This window comes from Aythya fuligula, chromosome 25 (assembly GCF_009819795.1).
Source record: "Aythya fuligula isolate bAytFul2 chromosome 25, bAytFul2.pri, whole genome shotgun sequence".
NCBI classification, from domain to species: domain Eukaryota; kingdom Metazoa; phylum Chordata; class Aves; order Anseriformes; family Anatidae; genus Aythya; species Aythya fuligula.
This window is the reverse complement of record NC_045583.1, coordinates 314,225-335,174: the sequence shown is the minus strand read 5'-3', so window position 1 is coordinate 335,174 and position 20,950 is coordinate 314,225. Positions and strand designations below refer to the sequence as shown.

At 42.7% G+C, this 20,950-nt stretch overlaps 1 protein-coding gene across 1 annotated transcript in view; it reads right to left on the bottom strand.

Annotated features, from left to right (window-relative positions):
• SYT6 (synaptotagmin 6) overlaps positions 1–19,507 on the bottom strand; it is a 37,415-nt gene extending 17,908 nt beyond the window's left edge. Inside the window, exon 1 of the mRNA XM_032203403.1 lies at positions 19,133–19,507. Coding sequence (XP_032059294.1) covers positions 19,133–19,286 — 154 coding nt within the window. The 5' untranslated portion in view covers positions 19,287–19,507. The remainder of the gene's footprint in view (positions 1–19,132) is intronic.
• Between the last annotated feature and the right edge of the window lie 1,443 nt (positions 19,508–20,950).

The following is a 20,950-nucleotide window of genomic DNA, read 5'->3' as shown; positions in this document are numbered from 1 at the left end:
AGTCAGGACATACAGGCAGGCAAAATAATATCAAACACTCCAGAATTTTTTACATCATGACCATTACCTCCTGCTGGCTTTTGTTTATGTATACACTTGGACCATAAATGTTTTTCTATGACATGTGAAATAGCACCTACTTAATTCACTACCCACAAGACCAGAGAAACACACCCAGAGCTGCATTTATTTGTGAACTGTATCCATAGTCTTAGCTAAAATTATTCTTAGCACATACAGCAAGGGGCCCGTAAAATTAACTGAGGGAAGGAACAGAGGGGTGCTACTGCTAAAGAGCAAAACCGCCGTGAGTGGCAGGCTGTGGCTGCTGACACCCACTCTGTGCAGGGCCCCCCGCTCCCCGCAGCTCGCCCCGTGTGCGGGTGAGCTGAGTGGAGCGGTGGCTGGGTGGGCAGTGCTTTGCCGTGAGGGGGGAGCCCACAGCCGTTGGCAGGAGACAGAGGGGAGAAGACACAGGAAACAGGGCCCCAGCCTGTGTCAGAGCTGGCCAAGTCCTAGTGCATGGCCACAAGCCGAGTGTTTCTGTTTTGTCCATGACTGACAGCCCCTCTTTGGGTTTTGTCTAAAAGCACTTAAAGCAAGCACATTCTCCCTTCCTTGTGCTCTAAGACTTGACTCTCTCAATAACTGTATTTAAAACAATCTCTCTCAAACTTCATCCTTGCCAGCAGCTTAGTTTTTAGCAGATAATCTGGGAAACTCACATCTGTGCTTCATCATATCTACTATAAAAGTCATTTCTGAAATATGTTCGACCTTAACTAGAAGTCATGAGCAGACCTTCTGTTTCCTTTGATCATATATTTTAGTTTCATGCAACCATAATTACACAATTAATGTTTAAGGCTGAGAAAATCTATAAAATATGAGGAAAGATTAATTTTTTATCTTGACAAAAGAGCTGAATTTAAAAATGATTAAAAACAAAACAAAACAACGGTTGTTGAACCATAGAAGCAAACTGTTTAAGGAACCCATTTTTATCATCAAACTTTGCTAATGTGCTATCTGGGAACACAACAGTTACTGTTAGGATTTTTCCATCAATCACTGTAAGTGAAATCTCAAGGAAGTGTCAGGTACACAAAGTGCGACATCTGCACTGGTACAAGGCAGTTCTACCAAACACCTGGAAACCATGTGTTGTTTCTGATATACCAGAAGAGATAGATGCACTATTTTTCCACAAAATTACCTAGCTTTGCAAATTCACTAAGAGCTTGAGGCAAATCTTTCCAACTGTCCTCAGTTTCTTTGTGTTGAAAGGAAGTGATGGAAGCTACCAGCAGGTACAGATGGAAAGAATGAATGCTGTCCAGAAGTTTTTGCAAGCAGCTTTTCCTCTTCCTCAACAGCCTCCTGTACAGGTCAGATTGCACCATTTATTTTCTGCTATAACTCCAGGATAAAAATACATACTGCTATTCAATAATAAATAGGATTGTATAAGTCAGCAGTGAAGCTTCCTTAGAGATTTGGCTAAAAGCAATGAGCACAAAGGTACCACTTTCTATGTTTGGGGTTAAGTCTTGGAATTGTGCCCAGGTTGTTCAGTGTCAAACAGTTTCATAATAAAAATCAAGAATCTGGACTTTTTGCAATTACATCTGTTCTTCCTGTTCCAACTCTTTCCTCTGCAAGCATCTTTTAGAAATTCAATAATTTCTAAGTGCCGTTTCTTCAAATCCTTGTACGAAGTGCATAGCCTGAGCACAGACGGAATCACGGAACCATAGAATATCCTGGGTTGGAAGGGACCCACAGGGATTCAACTCCTGACTCTACACAGAACCCATAAAAATCAAACCTTGTGTCTGAGAGTGTTGTCCAAACACTCCTTGAACTCCAGCAGGCTTGGTGATATCCATATACACGCAATTATCCTTGGTGACAAAGAGCTATCTGAAAGTCTTTCCCCAGAAAGCATCTTTATAATTCTTAAAATTATTCTTATGATTAGTCACAAAAATGAGTTTTAAAGAGAGAACTAATACATGGCAACTGCTGCTAAAAATGACATCAGCTTTAGAAAGTGTATCATAGATATCTCTACTAGCCTGTAAGGACACAGGTGAAACTGGGGACTGTCATTGGCACACAGCTCAGCTTCAAAGACTTGCTCAGTGAATATTCTAAGACTTTCACAGAAATAGTTTTAAAAATATCTAACAGCCCAGTAGGAGTGTTTTCAGGACCAAGCTGCTTTGCAGATTTTACTTTTACTAACTGCTTTGTCAGCAAGTAATAACCAGTAACATAAGCCCTCACTTGGATATGCATTCTTCCCAGTTATTTAAATTTACTGTGCAAGGAAATTTACTGTTACAAAGGAAATAGTGGCAATGCAGAATCTATTACTGCTGGAAGTTATGTGGCAGAAAAGTTCCTCTAAAGATACTTATGTCCATTCCAAGGAGTTATATAGTATGCATGAATCTCGAAACTCATTAATGGAAAACATCCAAAATAATCACTTATCCCTTCTGAAAAACCTGTTGCCAGCTTGAGAAACATCTTAGTCCATGTCACTTCCTGCTGAACTGGCATTCATAATGTATTTGACAGGATTCACAGATGTTTTTATGCATGACCTCCTACTCTGACAGCTCATATAAAATACAAGTGGAAGGAATCGAGATTTTACGGACATTTTTTAAGCATCTGCCTGGGAAGAATATTGGTTTGTCTGAAGATGACACTGAATTTCCCCAAGACCTTTTCCTGACTTATTAGACTTACATGTGAGTTGGACAGAATTGACCTTAATTGAGTTAATGAGCTTTCTCTTGTGAATGTGAAAATATCAGTTACTTTAAAAAATACCCAGTATTCAAAATGTTATGCCTTAGATGTCCTCTAATTTACAATTATTACTAATTACAATATTACAATTTTTACAACTGTAAAAGAAGACAATACCATATCTAACAGAAAATGCCTTAGGGCCTGAGGTTGCTTGGATATTCCTGCATCAAGCGGAGGTAAGGCCTGTTTTTCCCAAAGACTTCTCCAAAGACCAAAAGGACATTTCAGTCCAAAGACTAGCTTGTTTATTTATATTATCCCACTGCATGCAACTTTCAGAGATGAGGTTACCCGAGCAGATGATACAGAGGGATGTATCTGGATTTGGCAACAATGAGAAAGGGCTTTGTTTAACACAGAGCAGCACAGGAATTGCTCAGCCCTTACTTTTCCACACAGAAGCCTCCCCCAGGCTGGCTGCATTGCCATGCTCTGCAAGGGGCAGATGAAATTTGTTGCTGCTGAGAAATGTCCCATCTAAAGAAAAATACAAGAAGAACTATATTTCCATTCTATTCTCCTCTAAAACAAAACAAAAACAGTAAATTATTTGTTGGTTTGTTATCAGGTAAGCAGGACTGTACAACTGCAACATGGCTTTAGCCATTCCTCCCTGTGTTCTTACCTAACTTGGCTGCTGTTACTTCATTTTAACCCAGATCCTTGAGAGAGACATGGGAGAAATTGCCATGTTGAAAAACGGATTTTATTACAACTCGTAACTGAAAAGATAAACTTTAAAAGGAGGCAGTGACAAGTACAAATTAACATGGCTATTTTCCAGTCTTGGTCCCCCACTGGGAGCAGGAGCCACTTTCCAGAGGAACCTTCATTTGGAAGCTGCTTTTGGCTTTTTTCAGGTCCTGCTACAAAGCATTAGTGACATAGCTCTCATATGACCAACGAGGCGGGGAGGAGGAACAAACAGCAGGAAAGACATGGACATGAACATTTGCCTGCAGGAGCTGATATGCTTAGGAGAAGACACTGAGTTATTACTTACCCGGTGACACACGAACAACTCCTTCAGGAGTTGTCTCACTCACAAAGGTCTTCTTGAGGTAGTGGTTTAGCATGGTACATAAAGCAAAAGCGAAATTGTAAATTTGTGACCCTGTATATTTCTGTGTGTACCTGGACTTTGAGAAGAACTGAGAATTTGACTGAATCCCTACAGAGACAAAGTACTATTGCATCTTACAGCAGTGCCCCAGAAGTGATCATTAACCAGCAGTCCTGGACCTTCACCATAAAGCAGAGACCTTCATCAAGTTTTTCCATACCAGAATATCTTGGAAAAGGATCCTTTTGGGCAAGAGCAAGTGGTGCATTAATTGTGCCACAAATTCCCCATCAGAACAGTTCAATGCTGAATTGAAGGATATGATTAGAAAAGGCTGCTGCTGAAGAGCACATCCCATCTGTGTTAAATGGCATTTTTTATACAGAAATAGAGCTTTCTAAACCAGTAAGCCATTTGCTGCCAGGACATATGCAAGCACATCCACAGAAAGGCCGACACTGATAACTTACTTTTCTCAGCTTTCCTTTGTTGAGTTGGGAGAATGGTTTCTCTTACAGGAGAAAGAAAACAATACCTGGGAGGCTAATGCTAAATGATCATTTATCACCACTTATGCAGTGGAAGGTACGGTTAAACATGAAAACTGAGTCAATTGAGACTCTGGTCTCCCACATCTGCAGCCTGGCATAAGGAAAGCAATGAATCAAAGTCTTCAGAGACAGTACAAAACAGCTTAGACCAACTTGTTACAAAACCAACAGTGCACTTTTATTTTCTTTCAGCAGGAGCAGGTGTGTATGGAGAAAGGGGTGAGGGATGTGAGAGGTTGGCTAGGTGATGCTCAGGAGCTGTGTGGCCCAAGACTTTCCCTCTCCTATGCTGAAGCCTTTAAACTTTACCACAGAATGATTTCACTTCTCTTTTACCTTGACTTCTTGTTCTGTGTTTTACTCTCTCTGTAATATCTGAAAACCTTGCTACTGAGCTTTCAAACAAAGTCCATGAGATGACTCAAAACTACAAAACTTCTGAGGTCACTACTTTTTACTGGATTCCTTATGTCTTTCAAATAAAAGATGAGATAACCCATGACAGGTTGAAGAGACAGCACTTTAATTTCAAATTTTGAAGCAAAAAGCAAAATTAAGAAAGGGGGATCCTTTCTCACTTAGTCCAGCCCCCTCCTCTTGCCCCTCATATTAGTGCACTCTGAAAGCAACCCGTCAGGAAAAACTACATGTTTTGTTTCATCTTGGAATGGAACTAATTAAGAGAATATGGTGGAACCATTAATCAATTTTATGTTGCTGATGACTTCATACTACCCCAGCTGAGTTACCAAAGGGGATAATTAGTAAAGTCCAAACAGAAAATGATTAATAATATGACAAAGCCATGATTACAACAGTCTATTAACTGCAAGACAATACTGGTCTAATTGTGGCAACATTGACTTTTATTACTCTGAAGTAGCTTGCACTATCATTAAAGAGATTCACAGATAGCTCTGAGTTTAATGTGAAGAGTTATATTTAATATCTTAGGAGATGTAATTCAGCTTTCCTTCTACCCACTCCCCATACAGGAAACAAAATACCTTTGGTAGCTCTCTCACCACTCCAGCATCTATTAATCACTCCAGCTAACCATTGGATCTAAACAAAGCTTGAATACCATGAGTGAAAGTTCAAGGGGACTGAAAAAATAAATACTCTGGGCTGAGGCCCAGAGTGGAGCCAGGCTCATGCTAGAAGAACTCAGCTTTCTACTGAGATTGGGTCCTGGCAACACTGTCATCACAGTTTTGGTCCCACAGCTCCTTTGCCATGCACAGACACTGACAAAGCCTTATCTTTCCAAGAGGAAATGGACTTATTTCCTGCAAGCGTTTCTTACTGGTAAGCTTTCGAACGGCCAATGGAAAATCTGAGCATCGGGGAGAGCTCTGACTGGTTTGTTTCCCACTAAGTTTCTTTCAGCTGAAAAACAATTAAACAAAACCCAGCTCTCGGCTATTCCAAACTATGACTTGGAGAATTCAATTTCTTGCCACAGCAAATGCTGCCTGGAGGAGCACCTTCAGGACTATGACAAAGCCTGGAGGTATAGGGTGACAGTGTTGTGCCTTAACCTTTCTTTTGCTAACTGCATGCCTGGTTTTCCAGTATAATATATCAGCCATTGCTTATACCATGTGAGGAAGTATTTCCAGGCTTCTCTGTCCATTTCTGCTACATTTTTCTATTGCAACAGTGCTTTTGAGCATATATTGTTCTATTTCTGTAGGGCTTTGTTAGAAATCATGCATTCAAATGATGGATTAGTATGAGAGTTATTGCTAGAGAAGACAGGAAACTCTGGGGCTACATCAGACCACGTGAGGCACCACCAATTGCTGATCTAATTTTCTTGCCATTGAGAAGCATGAGCAACGTAAGTTTGATTAGCTGAGGCCTGGAAATTGGGCATGAAAAACTGTGGTGAATCTCAGACAACTGGCCGGGGTGGGGGGGCTAGATGGGCACACAGGACAACAGCAGGAGAAAAGGAAGAGGTTTACATTAAATCCTAGCTATGGGCATGTTTATTCAATAACACTGTTCAGCTTTGAAGCTTTACAGAGCTTCAAAGGAACAGGGAATGGATGGAACAGAAACCGAATGTTAAACCAGCACAGCTACACAGCATCTAGCAGAAGCAGAGCCAAAGACAAAACAAGAATTGCAACAGAGTAAGGGAACAACCGCTTCGGGAATACAGTTCAGAACAAAACCCAGAAGACACCATGGAGTAAAGCAGCAAGTAGAGCACTTTGTAACAGGAATTTTGAGATGGAAACTGGCTGTCTTATGAACTGTAAAATGCTTCAAATCAATGGATTTGATGAGTGAAATGAGCTGCAGTGCAGCAATGTGTAGCTCTCAGAGAGCTCCTTATCCCCTCTGCAAGCATGCCACAGGCGTGGGAATGGTGACAGAGCAAATAATAAAGACCAGGCTGTTCCTGTCACCTAGCACAGCTCCAGTTCTTGCAGCAGCAAGCAGCTCTTTTTAACAGAGCCTACAGCTAAGCGTGCACTGGGGTCTGCAGAAAACAGTTGTGAGAGGCAGTCATCGCAAACCTGCTCACTAATTGTCTCTGTTGGGAGAGTGTCCAACATGCCAGTGCTCTATCTGATTTCTTCATTGTCACATCTTCGGGTCCACTCACTGACATTTGGTTGTCATCTGAAATTTCGGTAACACCTCTTCTTGATTTATTGGCTATGTTCTCTAGGCAGCTTTGAGCTATAGGAGAATGTCCTGAAATGTTCTTGAACTAGAGAAGTCATTAACAGCTGCCACTTCAAAGGCTAACTGCCATCAATTTGCTTTTCACAGGTAGCCTAACAGCAGAGGAGCTAGATGTGTTGTGAAGCACTGCAGCAGGGAGTCCTGCTTAAATGAGATCACAAAGAACAAAGGTGTGGTCATTATCGATAGGAAAATATTTCATTGCGTTCTCAGCAGATTTTAAATAACTGGCTCAGAAAACAATTATGGAATGAGCAGAGCTTCTCTTGTCCTTCAGGCGCTATCTCATGCTGAGAGTTGCTTTCTTAGGCTCTCCAAACTGTTTATATCCTGGGACAAATCTGAGCAACAGCAACAAGAGTCAGGTGTCACCTACTGCTCTATCTGCATCTACTAGCACCCTGCTGAAACTAACAGGAGCTTGGCTGCTTATCAGGTTTCCCTAGAGAGAGACAGAGAGCACTGCCCCACCTGAGGAAAGTGCAACTTCCTTAGAATATGTGGGGAAGAACCATGAAGTAATACAAATATTTGGCACTGTGACCAATACAGAGCAAAATAAATAGGGTGTCCTTGTCTCTCGACAATATACATAAAGATTCACTGATTATTCCTCTTGTCTCTCCAAAGCAGCACAGTGTTATGAAATGCCCACAGAGCCCCTGAGAGACTACTGCACTCTTCAGGAGAGTTGATTGCTAAGACTCACAGGATGGATGGAAGATCTTTAATACACCATATACATTCCCAAGCCTTGAGTACACTTTACAAAGCTTTGCTAAGTGAAAGTAAGCAGCGTTTTCTGCTGCTGTTTGTTGCAGACCATGCGTAAATCTTGTTTTGTTACTCTAAGTCAATCACGGGTAAATCCAAAGACAGCACAATTGAAAATAACATGAAAGCAAGAAGACTTTTCAGATCATTTAATGTGAAAATTTTCGTCATAAAATTCACTATATGTTTAATAGTAAATTTCTTCCCTCTCAAACCGGCAGAGGGGCAGAAAGCCTCATGAGATGAATGTTGCAGATGTCATGAGAGGAACCATTGAAAGATATTTTGAAATGCCTCCTTTGAAGCTCTGCAAACCTAACCGTCCTCCTGCAGGCAGCTGAAAGGACATTTATTCTGTTCATGTGCTTCCCCAGTTCTTGGACACTGGGTCTAGCTCTATCAGCTTTCACCAGTTTCCACCTGCGATTATGGGCTCCACAGGAACCCAGACAGAGCCTCCTTGCCTTCTCTGCACGTCCCAGCTTCCTATCGGGTTATAGAAAGACAGAAACAGGAAGGCTCTAACTAGCTACGCCAAAGTTTCAGTCAGATAGAGAAAACTTCTTAAAAATTAATTTGCTGCTACCACAGGGTTCCTGCCATACAAGAGCTTATTGGAATGCAAACTATAGGCTTCAAAGGCAAGGATGAATCAGAAGCTATTTTGAGAGTAATTATATAAGATCATAAAATTCAAAATATCTCATTATTGCATGTTAAGTATGAAGACAACCTGTTTCAAAAGGCAAACTTGGAGGGAACCAGTGTTTCAAAAAACTAAGTCGAAGTGCAGAGAGCAACCTCATAATTCCAGTCCAGACAAAACTTTCTTCATTAAACGATGCCTTTTTTTTTTTCTTTTTTCTAAATGTCTACCATAATTCTTTAGGAGATGTGGTTCTATATCTGGGAGAACAACTAGAACAGAGAGAAAACTTCTTGCAGAGATTTGTTCCATTAGCAGCTTTACCAGTTATCTATATTGTTGTCCTAGAATTCAGATATCAGCTTATTAGTGACAGTGCTTGCAAGTCCCCCAATTTTATAAATTCCAGTTCCAATTATAATTAAGTAGAAAATATTTGAATAATACATTTGCACATGGAATAAAATTCTAGTCATTCTCTAACCCAGAATGAATTTTAGGCTATGTTATGTGGTCAGATACTCTCTACACTCTCTACAGATCCACGTTTTCCACATTTGCAGAGATTTACAGTGTTTTTTTGTTTTTTTTTTTTTACCAGTTTTGGGACTTGGTTAAAAATACAAAAATACAGTGTTTTATTTCAGTCAGTCTGCAGTTTTAAAATTTGGAGTTTAAAAAAATAATAATAATAAGGAGGAGGGAATAGAAAGCCTAAATATGCAGTAATAGCAAGAAAAGCAGACAGGTTCCAAGTGGCATCCCTTCCTAAATACCCAAAATAATGAGAATACGGACACTTCAGCTGAGAGAAGCCTGCTGAAGCACTTTCAACACTTCAGATAAGTAACTCTTACCAGCTGACAAATGTTCAATAAACTCTGCTCAAGAACAAAAGGAAAATCTGGATGCTGCAACATGGATGCCCCAGGAGATAAGGGAACAGTGACATTAAGAGGAGACTTCAGCCAAACCACTTGGAGACTGTCAGAGTGCCTGCCCCAGCAACAAGGCTCCTTATCCCCCACACTCCATGTCAGCAAGGACATCAGCAAGGGGACAATATAGGAGCAGAGCCAATCACCTCTTCTGTCACACCCCTGGGCACTTCTTGGAGGAACTGCCAGAAGACCGAAGAAACAAGAAGCCCATAAACTCTGAATGAAACCAGCTAAGCAAAGCAAGGAAGCTCTGTCCCTGCTTTTATGCTGAAAGGTCAGGGACACAAATCTGCAATGTTCTCAGCACCCTCCCTGGTTTGGGCACAGCTCCAGCTTTTCCATATGTTTACACCACATTATGCCACTTGGTTCTTATTGCCTGTACTGGGAGAGACACAGCCATGAATGCCAGCATAGTATCAGTTTTTGTGTGATTATTGCAAGGGATTCTAGATGAAACAGAAGATATTTGTTCAGGCTCCTCTCCCACAGGATTTCTCACACCCTGCAGAGGGCAAGCTTGACCAGAAGTATCTCCTGGAGACAGAGCACAGTGTGACCTGTCATGAAGTCCAGTACGACCTGAGCTCACCAGCAATGTCAGCCTATGTAGTCACTGCAGACCTCAATAGCATCCCTTCCAGAGGAACCAGCATGGGTCAGGAGTGCTGTGTACTCTCCCCAGCTGCACCAGGAGTCTGACTGTTTTATGCAAAAGGGACTGTCAAACCATTCAACCACACAGGCTCAATTTGCAAAACTTTCACGAGCCTCCACTCTTCTCCCCTCCTCCTTGCTTTCTGCTGAGGAAAGGTATTCTCTGGTTACTTACTCACAAGTGATTCAGACTTTCCCTCCAGACTGCATCAAAGGCATGCTTGTTTCTCAAACTTTTGTTGGCATGTGCAACCAGAAGTGGAACTTTGAGATGTCAGCAATGTTCGTTTCTATTATCAAAAGTGACAAAAAATAGAAAAAAAAAAAAAAGTTCCAAACTGAAGGAAACATTCCCCAGTGATTTTGGTCGTTTTGTGTCTTAATCAGCTGTTCTCTAGGGTATTATAAATGAGATAGTAACAGTTGTCATTGCTTTATGCCTAACTGATGACAATCTAATGAACTATTATAAGCCACACTGCATATAATTATAGTACATAGCTGTGTGCTAATCCCATGACATTTTATCACAATATGCTGTAGCAACATCTGTAAATGACTCAGTAGTGCTGAACACACACGTGATCCCCTGGGCTGAGGTTACATCTCCAACCCTGAGTGTCATCTTCCCCCTGCGATGTGACCTCTCTACAGAGGACCTAAGCTGAGCATGCAAGTGCCAGGGAGGCTGTTCAATACAAGGCACATCTTTGTCCAGACCTCCTGAAGCTCAGCAAAGCTAAGCAGACAGTAAAATACCATCTTATGGACCCTTCTCAGATGCAGAAATATGGCTTCATTTCAAGATGTGATGTAAACAAAACAAGCAAAAGGTTTTCACTATCACTCTCTCTCCCATAAGTTACCAAAGACCCTGGACATTAAAATTACTCTTCAAAGCCTTGGTCAAAGCTACAGCTGTTGTGAGGTAACACCAGAGAGGCTGGGGACAGCTGTGCTCGTTGCCCAGGCTCACAGCAGCAGTCGTGCTCTGACTCCATTTTGATTCAAAAAAGAAAAAACACAAACCCAGCCTGTCCTGAAACATCTCAACAAAAGTGTGATCAGAAAGAGAACCAGGGTCTCCTTCATCCTACTCTGCAGCCTCAGAACATGAATCCTGAGCAGCAGGAAGCAAACACTGATCGCCAGTGCAACACAGACCCTCCAGCAGGACCTGGGGCCATGCAGGGAGACACAGCCCAAGCATCAGAAGAAGCAGAGATCTACGGTGCACAAAGCACTCTTGACCCTAAGCCTGGGACAAGGTAGCCTGGAAAGCTGTCTGGAGGCTTTGCTTCAGCACTGTGAGCACTGCCACTTCCGCCAGCCCCTCCAGAGCAAAGGCACTCCTCAACTACCTGAACACACCTGGAAGAGCTTTAATTACCTGGACCCATCCTATAGTAAACCCCTTCAGAGCAGGAGAAATGCAGGACTCATGCAAACTCCCCTGGCCACATGTGCCGGAAAGACTGGAAAATATACAGATCCATGTTCCTGAGAGGTCAGGTTGCCGGTTAAATCCATCTAGACCCAGCATGAGCATGTAAGCCTATGTCTTCCCTCTTTCCCCCTCTCTCAGCTTGTCACTGCTAACAGCTGGCAGATGACAGACAGCCTGGTCTGCATGGCAGAAGAGCACTGAGCTGTTTGGAACAGTGTCGGCAGGACACAGAGCAGCCAAGAGGATCCCCCAGTCACCTCCCTGCCTGGGACCAGCTGCTCTGTGCAGAGACCCTGTGCTGCCCTGCTCATAATGCAGCAATGATGGAAGCAGCACTGCTTTGTTCAAGAGGCAGAGGAGCTGACTCTTGGCTGTGCTGAATGATCAGGGAACTTCCTCCCTGAATGGCTCTGCTCCTGTCATTAGCTGCTGCTGCTGCTTCCATTAGCTTGTAACAAAGACAGCGATCTTTAACCCCTAAAATGTACCACACGGCAGTCACCATGCAGGCTGGACTGCCTGATCCCTCAGATTTTTTAAAGGGATTCTGAGCTTCTTTTTCCCTTTTCCAACGGCTCATCTCATTCCATGCCATGCACCATAAAATCCTTTTAGCATGATCATTTTGACCAGAGAGCAGATTCAGAACCGAGCTCAGATATCTCTGAGAAAATACATGCAGACGTCCAAGAGATAAAGTAGTGAGTGTGGAAAGAATATATTTAAAGAGGTGCTTTCTGTACTTATCTAATGCTGTGTTGTTACAAGTGTACATACATTTCTTTGCAGCAGTTACAAACGTGTGTAGAAAATCAGAGTAATACTTATATCACCAAAGATGCAAGTGTGCTAGAATTTCTGGGCAATTATTATCCAATGGAACCAAATACTCTGGAAGTGTATGATGTTTTGATGTCTTTGAAAGGGCTTCTATGAACTGAGCTTCTGGCATCCTGCCTTTAGTCTTTGTTACATATTTTTCTATGATGTTGTCAAACACTACCCTGCTACAGCATAACAAACTGAACTAAAATATAAGTGGCCTTAATTATTATCTGCAGTTTCACAATGCACAAGACACCCTTCAGGATAACTTTTTTTTTTTTTTTTTTTTCCCCATAGAAAATTTAACGTACAGACTCTCCAAATATCCCTCCTCTGTCCTTTTAGGATGCCATTTTGCTGTGCACAAGTATAATTAAAGACAATGCATGGCAGAGAGACAAATCACATCTTTCTCAAACAACTGCCATCATAAGTGACTGTTATATTAGTGAGTCTACTGAAGTGAAACAATAAGGGCTGTTACAGACAAGCTTCTCCTTTCTACATTATACAGAGAGGAAGAAAAACATATATTATCACCTCTGAATAAGAAATAACAAATATTAAACCTAGAAAAAGCTGCTTAACCAACATGAGATAGAAACATGGGGTCAAAGAAGAATATGAGCATACCTAGAAATGTGAACAGTAAGACGAAGAAACAGGTAAGAAAAACAAGGATAGCTGAAACTATACTTAAATGAAAAATTATTTCAGAACTGAGATCCAGGTGTGGTTCTAGTTTTACCTCTGAACAATGAATGAGAACATGTGAAACCATGTGAATGTAAGTGAATACACGGTATATGCAGCAGGCTGTACACATTGCACTGTTACGACTTCAGCAAAGCAAAGATGTCAAGCAACAAACACCTGCAAACATAAAAATACCAGCTTCTCAGAATCATCCTGCAAAACAGTGGAGAAGATCAGAGTAAGAATATGCCCTGATTTGAACTAGCCAAAAGCACATGCTTGGTCTTGGTGAAACAGGGAAAACACTGAAAGCAAAAGAAAATGTTTCAATGGCAAAGGCAGAAACCTCTGTAGTAAATCTTTGCTAAGGAAAAGAGGCTCCATATTATGAAAAAGGGGAAAAAATAATAAAGTAACTTCAGAAATGTGGACTTACCAGAGAGATATCTGTTCTTCAGCTCAATCCGTGGTCACTGTCCTCAGCCTGCTCACACACACAATTAACACCAGCAGCAATCTGGCTGCCTGTTTCTATGGAGTTTTAGATTCTGATCCCTGACTATGCATGAGGCTACTGCAGCTGCACAGGAATAGGCTCTGAGGTCCGCAAAAAAACCTATAAACATAATCAGCTTCCCTGTACTGCTTCAAGAATGAATCAACCAACAGCAATTAAGCAGATTCAAACCTGCAGCTATGCAGAGATGTACTTACAAAGCTCCTAAATACACGCACTCCACACAGCTCTATAGGTGCATTTTATTTATCAGGACCATCGCAGTGCATAGACAGAGCCAGCTGTAAAGTCATAAATATACACACTGCACATAAACATATATTCATAGACTGGCTATATAATCATTTTTCCTATATTTTTGCTGCAGGTTTTGACCTTATTTTAATATAGTTGTAAACCTCCCACTGGTAGCAAGGTTTGAACCTGACACCTTCAGGATCAGAGCACAAAGCTGTTTTACTTGAGCTAAAGAGCAAATCTGCTGCATGCAGCTCTTGCTGTTTCCATTTCTGCTGGTGGACCAGGCACTCACAGAGGAAAGCAAAATCAATTTTGCAAGTGCATTACTCTGTGATAAGAAAGATCTTTGCCTGTAGGTGCTTCTACTCGCATGCTTGGCCTCTGGAAACATAAGCTTCAGTGATTAATATTAGTTTTGCCTGGGTGACTTTGAACATGTTCACTGTTATGGCACCATATTTACTTAAAATACACTTTAACAGTGATTCAGAGAAGTGTGTTATTACAGCCAATAAGTAAATTCAAAAATTGCCCATATTTTATAGCTTGTGGCCACAGGCATCCCACATCAGTGAATGGACATGCCATCAATTTTCCCATTAGTCAAAGCATCCTATCAAGAGATAATTTTTTCCAAGAAAAATATTTCAGAAGCAATTTCTCCATATAAAAATGTTCATTTGCCATCAGCATTCCTGCAATGAAAAACCCTGTATTGCACAAAAATTCAGCCCTTTTTCTGCCTGCAGCAGGAACATTTATGTACATGTGGGTTTAACATTTTAATAGTATTTGTAAAGTGCCAGGAGGGTATTCATTGCTGTACAAGATGTACTGTCTACATCATGAAGTTTAAAAAGAATAGTTCACACAAAGGGCAAAATGCTAAATATGCACTGAATTATTGCAGGATTAGAGCTCGGAAGGATAGCTGACAAAGTGTGCTGGGAAATGTTATCTTAAAGACTCCTCTGTTTTTGCATTTTCCCCAGTTGTCCTTTTTCTTCCTCTAGCTTCATCTCTAGTACCCTGTGCTAGGAAAGCATTTTGCTGAGGAGAATCAATGCATAAGGAAGGGTCTGAGGAGGCTACACACGCTGTGCTGACATCAACAGGGGCAGTGCACACAACCCCACGGTGACTCTGCGTACAGACTGCAACACATCTGCACAGCACCTACATAGTGTAGCCTATACTTATTGTACAGGACATTGAAGCTTTTGACAAATTGATACAATGAGGGAAAACAAATTTAAAAAAATAATAATAATAAAAAAAAGGTGCTGGATGTGCTCAGGTCCTGGTGTAAATTCCTTTCCACATCACACCCACACTCCCTCCTTTAAAGTCAGCAAGCATCACAAGTCACAGACTCCAGTCATGCTCCACCAGCTCTGCATGTTCACTTCAGAATGATCATTTTGTTTTTAAATCCCTCTGTGGACTCAAGCTCCCAACTTGTGTGCTGCCCCCTGCCTGGCACGACCCCCAGCATGGGTGGGCAGCCTCTGTCCGCAGTCAGGCCCAGCACCACGCACCTGTGGGGAGCAGGATCTGATTCCAGCAAACACTGGGAGTGAACCAGTACTGTGATTCAGCCCAAATTCAGTGGCAGCCTGACCATGCAGATGAGCCCATAGCACCCTTCATGGTGGCAAGAGATGGCAAGGAGTGATGCCATGCTCACTGCCCAGGGGTACTAGCAGGCTGGAGCAGGGCTGCTTGCAGGAGAGGCCATGGGCTCCATCCCCTAGGAGCAATCCCAGATGCGAGCAGTCAGCAGAGTGCATGTGCTGCCTGCTGCCCCAGGGGCTCCTAGCAGGCCCTGGAGAGTGGGATTTGGCACCCTGCTCCCCAAAGCCCCTGGAATCTGCTGCACTCCAGCAAGCAGCTCCTCTCCTACAGGCAGGGGCATCAGGCCACGTGCAGTAGCCCACCGTGCCCAACAGCACTGCCCTGGGGTCTGGAGCATGGGTTCCCCCGCAGGGCTGTCCAAGTACTTCACCCTTCAACAGGGCTTTTCCACGAATGATCTCGGTGAGCTCTGCAAACCTAGAGGACTTGCTGCAGCTCCAGGGCAGAGAACCGATGTATCCATTTCTTTAAGGCACATCACTGCAATGGTAAATGTTGTCTCTATATCACAGGCATCTCCGCTGCCTACAGCTTGTGCCTGCTTGCTAGTCACACTCACAGCATCAATGCACAACAGCTGAGGACTGGCAGGGAAGAGAGCTATCAGATGGGGTGAGCTACAGGGGAGATTTTAGATAAACACAACAAAAGGATGATGCCTCTTGCTCAATCTCAGGGCCCACAGCCAGGAGATCAGTTCTATTCCTGGCACTGCCACTGGCCAAACTGCAGGCAAACACTCACCCTCACATACCACTGATGCATCATTACCAGTACCTTCCTCATCCAAATACCTTATTTTTCTGACATACTTAGCTACTGGGTTACTAGCCAGCAGCAGCCTGCAATGCTCCTTTGTTGGTATACAATACCATATGGCATGCTAAAGAAATACTGCAGCTACATTTCTGTTATTGACTAAGTAGGGGAGTCAGCTATTACATAACCTGAACTACAGAGAGTAGGGAAGCATCTACTTTATACACGCTATCACTTTTCAGATCCAATTCAAAATGCTTTCAACAGAACATAAAACCAGAGTTGCACATTTCAACATATTCTCACATAAACCATTACATATTATTTTTGTATTCACAGTTCTTATCCACAGTCAGATACAGTTCAAGAAGGCTACTGATACTCTGTTAGTTTCTTTGCAAATCCACAGCATTCCCAGAAGATAATGCTCTCTCTTAATACTTGAAAGATATCAAAAAAGCAAATCACCTTGCAGGGTCTAATGGCAAACAGCCTTGCAGAAGCAGCTCTGTCTCCCTGACTGGGGAGCATTAGTGCTTTCATCTGCCTGCTCGCCAGCAATGCAAGCTTCATGGGGACAGCTGCCAACCTGAGCTGATTTATCCATCACCTAATAGATTAACCCAGGAGGTAACAAACTGATGGAAAAGTCCTTTAATTCACACAATGATGACAGAGAGGGTCAATTTTTTGCCAGAAAACATTACACCCAGGTTACCATGGTTGTGCAGTCCAACACTGGGAACACCTCAGCAGGATCCAGCACTTGTGCTGCACTGCTCCTCCTCTGACTTTCCTGTTGGGATCGATACAGCACCTTATCTCAAAGTCTTATCACTGCTCATCTTTGTACAACATCAGTTTTTATTTGCACATCTTTATGCATAAGAGCTCACCAGATCTGAACATAGGAGTCCAGGTGGCTGATAGCAAATTTGCTTAACATAAGCCTTCAGCGGAAAAGGGACAAAGCACAAATGCAGATAATTAGATACACATACAGACACTAATGGGAAAGGTTATCTTACCACCACAGTCAACAACATTAGTTAATGCTTAGTGCAAACAGATGTGTTTCCCTTGCTGGAGCAGTTTTACATCTAGGCATCTCAGAAATATTAGTACCTATTGGGCCTAAACAGTGTCCTCAGTGCTGTCTAGACATAAAAATGGGCCCGGTCATGCAGAGCAGAGACAGCAGTACTAGCTGTTAATGCACCCAGTGCAGTCAGTCAGCCCAGCATAGAGCCCAGCACAGAGCACTGGGACAGAGGCTGGTACTTAAACCAGAGATCAGAGCAAATGTTTGGAGCTGTTAAAGGGATATGATGATGTGATTGTGACCTGAAAATAGACTAATGAGATCCTTAACAGACTGCATAAACAATTGCAGGCCCCTATCTGTCTTATCAGTCTAGGCAGAGCAACAGCTGTACAGGTATTCCTGCTGCATACTGTCAAGAAAACATTAATTTGGGACCAACGTTAAAAAAAAAATAGGTAACAATGCAGAAAGTTATTTGCAATAGAGAAAACAGCTTCACTGGATGCAGCACAACTGTAGTACCAGCAGAGATAAGAGGCCTCCAGAAGAAGCAGATATAAAGCAAAGACATTTTAAGATGACAAGTTACAGGAGGAGTGGAATGTGAAATGAAGGTGTTAGGCCTAACATACTGGCAAAACAGTAGAAGAAGCAGTGCTACAAGCAAACAGATGGCAGAACCCCAGAGAAAGCAGAGAGCTGTCAGTGTGTCCTGGTGCCAGTCATGTCCTGGTGCGTGAGACACTGGCAGGAAGGAACTGAAGCGAGGTGACACAACGAGCCTTGGGCAGGAACTGATGGGCTGCAGTGCTATGCCCGGGCTCTGCACAGGTGTCCTCAGGTGGGGAGATGAAAAGCTTCTGAAAACTTATGCCATGAAACCAGGCCGGGTTAGTAGATTATTATCTACAGAAACCTTAAAATAAGTGTCAGCTAGTTACAAAAGTAAATAAATAAATAAATGAATAAGCGCTCTGCACAAATGATCTAATACACAAACAACTTAGAGAATGTTATCAATAATGCTAAAAAGCATTTTGTTTGTTTGATTTTTGCTCCTCAGAGTGTGACCCTGGGATGTAAATTCCCTCTGCAAATGTCTTTAAGTTACAGGCAGGAGCAGACCTCTCAGGAACAAGAAGCTGTGATCAGAAGCGTACAGAAAATTAACCACATTCCAATAAAGAAATGCCTCTTTACTTTTAGAGCCCTATACTGCTCTTAGTCCATTGCTGAAATGCTGGTGTGTCTCTCTAGCTCTACAAGCTGATGAGGACAACCTTCAGGTGATTCTTAGGGACACTAAAAGAAATACATGAAAGTACATTAAGATTCCCTATTTGTTTTAAAATAAAAATAAAAATAAAAATCCATGCAAATCCTTGCTTTTCTTAAGCTGGGATAACAACAATTTGTTCCTGGCATCTGTTTCTTAAATAGGCTTTTTATTACTTTTTGCTTTATACAGGACAGGAGCCTAGGTTTTTAATAAAATGTGGAACTTTCACAGAACTTTATATTATTAACCATCTCTCCACCAGCACTTCCCCTGTCTGTCTTCTCAGTACAGCTATCCCCACCAGGTTACACTGGTTCACATCAACAGGGTAAGTAGTACACGCACCAAAAGCTCAGATGAGGAACATGTAAAGGAAAATAATGACACAGATGTGTGTGCTGAGACCATTTCCCCCCAGGTTCCAACAATGAGCTTGCAAACATTTCCTACCCTTTGCAATAGTCCTCCTGCCTCTGGCTGTTTGCAGTCACAAGCATTGCTCAAGCACACAGGACCAGAGTACTGTACCTGGCTCGGTGATACTCAGGCTCTGGTCTGAAGGCAGAAGGAGGAATTCCCTGCAAGCATCCAGGTCCAGGCTAGGCAGGCTTTTCTTCCGGCATAGCCCGCTGACAATGTGAACTGCCTTCTGACAGCGGCTGTCATCCTTGGTGCCGCTCATCTCCCAGACTGCATCCTCTGCTGTCCCCCCTGGCTGTCTAAGAAAGTCAAACTAAGAGAAGAAGGTTTGCTTATTTTTAATCACACCAGTACCACCCTTTGGCATGGCAGCACCTCAAGGGACACCCTGCGCATCTATAGCTCTACAAACCCTCCTCAGCATTCAGACCAGTGGGTCAGACTCCAGAAATCTCAGCTCGCTGCAGCCCTGCCGTGCTCCTGACAGTCTATTGCCTCTGAGATCAGATCTCTGTTTACTGCCAAGGCGTGTTCCAGACAAAGAACCTCCTACTAAATTCAGTTTCATCCCCTCCATACTATGTTTTTAAAGCTGCAGCCCAGATAATTCCACTTAACCCTTCCATTGCTGGCCTCCCTTTTTCTCAGTTCTCCAGAGGCACAGTTTCAAATCCCAGCCCCAGAGCAATTTTACTGAAGAGTGAATGCTCTGAGGACAGCACATCGTCAGGCCAGAGAAACAAGTGTTCCCATGAACACTGCACAAACTATTAGAACTGCTAAAGGTAACAAAAGCAGTAGGTTTTATTGATTTGTTTGTACCAGTCATAGTATGACAGGCTGCAGATGGCCATAAAGATTGAGAATGCTGTTGCATTTCATAATTTGTTGTTTGTTTTTCTTTAACTTATTTTCTGTAACTTTTTTTTTTTTTTAATTATTTCTGTTGTAACTTAGCAGACAGGTCATGCCATGCAACAGAGCATTTGACAGGCATGAGAAAAGAAGAAATTGTATAACAGGCAATTACAATTATATTCAGCAGAATGATTTCTTGCAGTCTCTGGAGCAGAGTAGCTCGTACAGATATAATGAGAGCACTGGAGAGAGAGAGAGCTAAAGCTGCACAGGTCCCTCAGCCCCACATCACAACAGGGTATGTTTAAGATTAATGCCATTGTGTTTATTTTCTCTGTTAATTACTTGCTGAAGTGCTTTGAGCTATCATACTATATGAGTCCCAGGAGTTACACAAACACCCGAGCAGCACTAGGAGCACAGATCCTCCAGCCCAGCCACACAGGCTCATGCAAGTCAGCAAATCTTCCAGGAGCTCAGTCCTGAAATTCCAGGCAGGGAACACCAGGACCTACCCCAGCTGTCCCTTGTGCAGCTTTCTCCTGCCAGGTCCCTTCCCATTTCCACTCTCTTGTGGCCAGCCTGGGGGCAAGCACCACATTACAGGCACAGGGCACCAGGAAGCTGGTGCTGCCCAGCACCTCAGGATTGCCCCGTGCCTCTCCCACACACTGGGCAGGACCAGCATCCCCTTCCACCTGGAGCAGCTGAGGTGCACATGCCACCCATACACGGAAAGGCATTGGCTCCAACATCCATGTGCAGCTGCAGACGGGACCGTCCTGGTTACACCAGTCCTTCCTGACTCCTTGCCCAGACTGATGTGTTTTGGGCATCTCACCGTCGCTATCTGGCTGCAGGTTTCCACCACAGTGCTTTATTCAGCACAGCAACCTCTATCTGGCAAAAGCAACTTACCTACTAAGGAATTCTTCTTTCAAAAAACTTCTGTTGCCATAACAACGTCTGAAATCTTTTATTAAGACAGCAATATCCTGCAGCTGGTCACAGAAACACTTTTAATTAGACACTACCACCTCCCGGTCAAGCCATATCACCTTTTGCAGC